General features: G+C 38.6%; 1 protein-coding gene across 7 annotated transcripts in view; it reads left to right on the top strand.

The window, feature by feature from the left end:
- The window catches only part of elna (elastin a), a 227255-nt gene extending 221713 nt beyond the window's left edge, over positions 1 to 5542 (top strand). For all 7 annotated transcript variants that reach the window (XM_073053627.1, XM_073053632.1, XM_073053626.1 and 4 more), the window contains one exon: positions 3750 to 5542. In XM_073053627.1, coding sequence (XP_072909728.1) covers positions 3750 to 3796 — 47 coding nt within the window. In that variant the 3' untranslated portion in view covers positions 3797 to 5542. The remainder of the gene's footprint in view (positions 1 to 3749) is intronic.
- Positions 5543 to 6377: the final 835 nt, after the last annotated feature.

Below are 6377 nucleotides of genomic sequence, written 5' to 3' on the forward strand. Positions count from 1 at the left end.
TCAAGACCTTGACCTCAATATCTTCTTGTGCAACTGGATCCTCGATTTCCTCACTTGCAGACCCGGTCAGTTCAGATTGGCATAGTCTCCTCCACAATCTCCATCAGCACAGGGTCACCACAAGGCTGTGTGCTTAGCCCCCTGTTCTACTCACCTTATGCTTATGACTGACAGGCTAAGCACAGCTCCATTGCTATATTTAAGTGTGGTGAACTACATATAATCACACTGAGTGGTGCCACAACAACATCCTCTCACTCAATGTCAGCAAGATTAAGGAACTGATTTTTGGCTTCAGGAAGATAAAACCAGAGGTCCATGAAGCAGTCCTCATCAGGGGATCAGAGGTGGCGAGGGTCAGCAACTTTAACTTCCTCAGTGTTATCACTTCAGAAGATCTGTCCTGTGTCCAGCACATAGTGCCATTATGAAGAAATCATGGCTGCACCTCTACTTCCTTAGAAGTTTGTGAAGGTTTGGCATGTCATCTAAAATTCTGACAAACTTGTGTACAGTAGATGAGTGATGCACAGTTTATTGACTGGCTGCATCAAAAACAGGTATGGAACCATCAACACCATTGAACAGAAAAGCCTACAGGAAGTAGTGGGCATGGCCCAGTCCATCACGGGTAAAGCCCACCCCACCATCGAGCACATCCACACAGCACTGTTGCAGGAAAGCAGCATCCATTATCAAGGAGCCCCACCATCCAGGCCATGCTCTCTTCTCACTGCTGCTATCAGGAAGAAGACATCAGGGCCCACATCACCAGATTCAGGAAGAGTCATTACCCCATGACCATTAGGCTCTTGAACCAGAGAGGATAACTTCACTTGCTCCTTCAATGAATTGATCCCAAAGCCTATGGACTCACTTTCAAGGACCCTTCATCTCATGTTCTTGATATTTATTGTTTAATTATTTATTGTTATTATTACTTTTTTCTTTTTGTATTTGCGCAATTTGTTGTCTTTTGCACATTCGTTGTTTGTCTGTCCTATTGGGTGTGATCTTCCATTGATTCTATTATGTTTCTTGTATTTTCTGTGAATGCTGACAAGTAAATGCATCTCATAGTGACATATATGTACTTTGATAATGAAGTTACTTTGATCTTAATTACATCTTTTCATTGAGTGTACTGGTTATAGGGAATAATTACTGAAGCTACAGCTCCTGGTTTATTGACAACTTTGCTCATTTATTCCATTAGTTGCCTTTTGCATATTCATATTATCTTCTTTGTGCTAGAAGAGAGGCTTTATAGCTCTTTCCTCCAACTGTATTTAAGTTGTTCCTGGTCAAACCTTTTTAAAGCTGAAACATTTTTCAGTGATACGAGACAGTGTGTTCCAGAACTGAAATGATAAAGCCAACCTTGCTTTGTACTGAGGTGGCTCATGCACGGAAGACATAGTAAGAATATTTATATAATTAAGGATGTCATTCAATGGTTAACTTTACTATAATGGGAACTAAAAAGTAAACATGGTGTTGTCAAGTTAACCTTCTTAATTTATTACTGGTTCATAGAAGAATTTCCATTCCATGATCTGCAATGAGTTTGATTGTGTTTGGATAAGGAAAACATATTCAAAGTGATTGTATTTCTTTCTTTTGGAATTACCAATAGTATCAATCACTGACCTAGATATTGAAATAATTAAGTCCTTTGACTTCAGCAGATGATACTAAGATAGGTGGCATTGTGGATAATGAAGTAGGTTTACAAAGTTTGCAGAGAGATTTAGGCCAGTTAGAAGAGTGGGCTGAAAGATGGCAGATGGAGTTTAATGCTGATAAGTGTGAGGTGTTACATTTTGGTAGGAATAATCCAAATAGGACATACATGGTAAATGGTAGGGCATTGAAGAATACAGTAGAACAGAGTGATCTAGGAATAATGGTGCATAGTTCCCTGAAGGTGGAATCTCATGTGGATAGGGTGATGAAGAAAGCTTTTGGTATGCTGGCCTTTATAAATCAGAGCATTGGGTATAGGAGTTAGGATATAATGTTAAAATTGTACAAGGCATTGGTAAGGCCAAATTTGGAGTATTGTGTACAGTTCTGGTCACCGAATTATAGGAAAGATGCCAACAAAATAGAAAGAGTACAGAGAAGATTTACTAGAATGTTACCTGGGTTTCAGCACCTAAGTTACAGAAAAAGATTGAACAAGTTAGGTCTTTATTCTTTGGAGCATAGAAGGTTGGGGGGGACTTGATAGGGGTGTTTAATATTATGAGGGGGATAGATAGAGTTGACGTGGATAGGCTTTTTCCATTGAGAGTAGGGGAGATTCAAACAAGAGGACATGATTTGAGAGTTAGGGGACAAAAGTTTAGGAGTAGCACGAGGGGGAACTTCTTTACTCAGAGAGTGGTAGCTGTGTGGAATGAGCTTCCAGTAGAAGTGTTGGAGGCAGGTTCCATATTGTCATTTAAAGTAAAATTGGATAGGTATATGGACAGAAAAGGAATGGAGGGTTATGGGCTGAGTGCAGGTCGGTGGGACTAGGTGAGAGTAAGCGGCACGGACTAGAAGGGCCAAGATGGCCTGTTTCCGTGCTGTAATTGTTATATGGTTAAGTTGTATTGCTACATTGGTTGTATCTGAATTGTCTATTTCTGTCATTGAGCTAAATTTGTACATGAAACCCAGAATCTATGTAGTGCAATGAGATAGATGACTAAATTACCAAAAGATATGTTTGCAAGCCTTGCTTACTAGCTGCAAGTGCCAGCTGAGTGACAAGGGACACATCATTTGTACCATAACCCCAAAAGTTCTTTCAGAACCTGGGAAATTATAGGTCTTAACTTTTAGAGCTGGGAGAACCATCACAATACTTAGCTAATAGAAGTTGGGAATACATTGGTTTCAATGTCATATACATTTAGTCAGCAAGGAATTTTGAAAAGGTGGTCTTGAAGTGTGATTTTAATCTTCTTTCAAGCACAAAGGCATGGATCCTAGATATCTTTTCCAATTTGGAGTGGATAGATGGAGTTGGTGGTGGAGAACAGTAGATTTCCAACATGTATATGTTAAAACTTGCCTACTTTATTTACACATAACTGAAGAGCATTAGGCTTTGAAGCAGAAGTAGCTATGGTCAAAGAAGAACATGGCTGTTTTCCTCCCTCCTTTGATTCCCTTTCATTTCTTTAATTTATCCTTTGATTCCCTTAATTTCCAAAAATATTTAATTTTAAGCTTTGGCAGACCCACCGCTCTTTAAGATAGGGAATTCCAATGACTTACAATCCCTTGTGTAAACAAATTTCTTCTCATCAGAATCCTCAGTGACAATTCTATTTCCTGATGATCTCCACTGGTTCTCGATTCTCAAGCCACACGAAAGTTTCTCAGCATCTACCCTGTCATTCCCTCACAACATCCTGTCTGTCTTGGGATTGTTCCTCATCCTTCTGAATTGTAATGAATTTGACTGTTCTAACTCAGATGTTCAACACTCTCATCTCAAGAACTAATGAAATTAATTCTGACTACTTCACATCAAAGAGGCATGGAGCCAACGAATCTCTCTGATTATAGCTCTGCTTCTCTACTGATTGTGACTAACGCTGGAAGAGTTTCATAATGTTAAGGATAGTCAGAATCTTAGTTAGTGTAACCTTTTCAAATTTAGCTTTATCAAATGTTTAACATTTTTTAAATAGCTCTAAGCTAGACTAAAAGTAATTATATCTCCAATTGAATCCATCTTTGTCTCTCTTAAGGAGCCCCTTGTGCGATGGGGAAATATTGTGGCAGAAGGAGAAAATAAGCAACTATTTGGAAAAGAAGTGACCTCAAGAATTCTGGTGCTACTGCCTGATTTGGAATGTAAAGGATGGTGTGTAATGGAATCCCTCGGCTGCACCCCTTTCCCACGGCTACACCTTCCATCCCCCAATTTCATCTGCATTCTTTATCGATATCTAATGGATTTTTTTTATCAAGGAAACTCTGTAATATGTTGTGTGCTTCAAGAGCTTAGAGACCAGTTTACAGCTGAGTCTTTTGTTGTTAATCTCAGTATTAGTTAACACCATCCGTAACTTGATTTGTTTTGTTTGGTGACTCTGACTCCAGTATTTTTAAATTATAAAACCGGTGTTATTAATTTTCAGTTGCTTGTGCTTTGCTTTACAAACTGTACTGTGAGTGATGCCTGGATTATACAGCTGGGCAGTAGCTCCACCCCACCATAATTTTTGGTGCTAAAAATCTATATTTGAGTGTGGCAGCTGTATTCATACAAATGATGGCTCAACCTGATGAGTGGGGCCTGAAGTGACCAATGCAACTTTCACATATTGCAGCTCAACCTGCTTGTGCACGTGGCCACCTAAACTTTGTACTTGGAGGCCGAATTACCTTCCTGGCCAAAATATTCCTGGAGAGGTTGATTTGATGAATTTTGAAGTTCATGCAAGTTGAGACACTCTAGTACAAACTCTCCTTGTCATCCACTCAGGCTTCTGGATTTGTATGCATAGCAGACAAGGGATAAAGTGCCAGCTTTTTTACAGGTGTGTGTTCCTCCCCACCTGATTTTCCTGCATCCATTGCACATACATGACTAATGGCCCCAGGTTCAGGATCAGGAAAATCTGCCCTAGATTAAGAAATCGTTAATCCCTTCACTATTGGCATGGTGTGGCCAGGGTTTTACTACCTCCGGGATCAAGATTGTTAAATGAGCTCCATATATTTCAACAATCTGATTACCTCCACAGCTGTAATTAACTAAGAATTTTATTTTATTGATGTCCTCTCAGAAATCTTCCAACTGATTTAATTGCATAAAATGTATCCAAGGATTTATTTTTTTTTGAAAACGAATTACTTTCCAACCAGTCACAGATTAGAAATAAAGAGATTGACCACTATATATAGTACAGGGTATTATAAATCCCTGTGGCACTATATTGTATCTTGGGCATCATCTTTGAAATCAATTATTTTGAAATGACAAGTTATTTCAACAGCATTATGCACAATTATTGAATTGCATGCAAATTGGAGTTGTCTGACTTGTGAAAATGCAGAAGCCCACCAAAGCCACACTTGTTGAATCTATCCTTCCCCTCTGTTTTCCAACTTCCCTCTGGCTCCACTCTCTCTAGCTCTCTTTTCTTTCTCTTTTGCTCTATCTTGTACTGTATATGGTGAAAATTATGATTTCCAAGTTTTCTTGAAAATAGTGGGGAGAGCAACTTGATTTGAGCACCTTATAGGTTCAGAGAAGCAAATGCTGATCAGTTTCTACCTTTATTGCAACTCACCATTGTCCTGCAACTCCTTTTAATAAATGAGATTGCTTGAAATTATGCTGTCATATGTAATACTTTACATCAGTTCTGTTGTAATAAGCACTGTAGCAGAACTTGAGCCCCAGCATTAATGCATTGCTTCAGATTTGGTGTAATGACCATCCGTTGTATCTTTGTAAACTATGTGACTCAATTACAGGATGGTTAATATTTCAGTAACTGCTTTTAAAATAAACAGAATTGTTTACATTAAATTTAGTATGTCAATCATTGAACAAGTATAACATCAGAATCAATGGTAAAATATTAGACTGAAATTTATTTTCTACACAACTTCCACAATTCATTTCATCAGTGATCAAAATCGAGACACTCCATTATTTCGTAATTACATACAATTAACTAACTGTGACTAACCATTAAATAATGAATAAAATGATACAACTAAGCATTGAGTAGCTCCTTATGATGAAGCCTTCAAACAGCCACAAAATATTACACAAGAAAACTTGCAGTAGTGAAAGAAAAAAATATGTAAAATTCTTTCATGTTTAAGACCGGTATGTTTGCTTTACAGATAATCAAGTACTTTGATGTGAACAAGTTACTTGCTTTACTTCAAAAGTCCTGCAAACAGCACCAATATAAAATAAACAGATTGGCCTAGAAGATCATATGAACATATTTTAGAAACACACTTTTAAAAATTTATATTACTCAAATCAGAATGTGATAAGCAACACACACAAAATGCTGGAGGAACTCACCAGGTCAGGCAGCATCTATGGACGTTTTGAGCCAAGACCCTTCTTCAGAACTGAGAAGGAAGAGGGAAGGGGAAAGAGACGAGCTGGAATGTGATAGGTGAGGCCATGTGGGGAGGAAAGGTCAAAGGTTACAGAAGAAGGAATCTGATAGAGAAGGAGGTGGAGCATACAAGAAAGGGAAGGAGGGGTCCCAGTGGGGGGCAGTAATAGGCAGGTGAGAAGTAAATGGTCAGAGTGGGGAATAAAGGAAGTTGAGGGGGGGGGTAGGATTTGTTTACCAGAAGGAGAAATTGATATTCATGACATCAGGTTAGAGGGTACC

The sequence above is a fragment of the Hemitrygon akajei genome, chromosome 8 (assembly GCF_048418815.1).
Source record: "Hemitrygon akajei chromosome 8, sHemAka1.3, whole genome shotgun sequence".
Taxonomy (NCBI): domain Eukaryota; kingdom Metazoa; phylum Chordata; class Chondrichthyes; order Myliobatiformes; family Dasyatidae; genus Hemitrygon; species Hemitrygon akajei.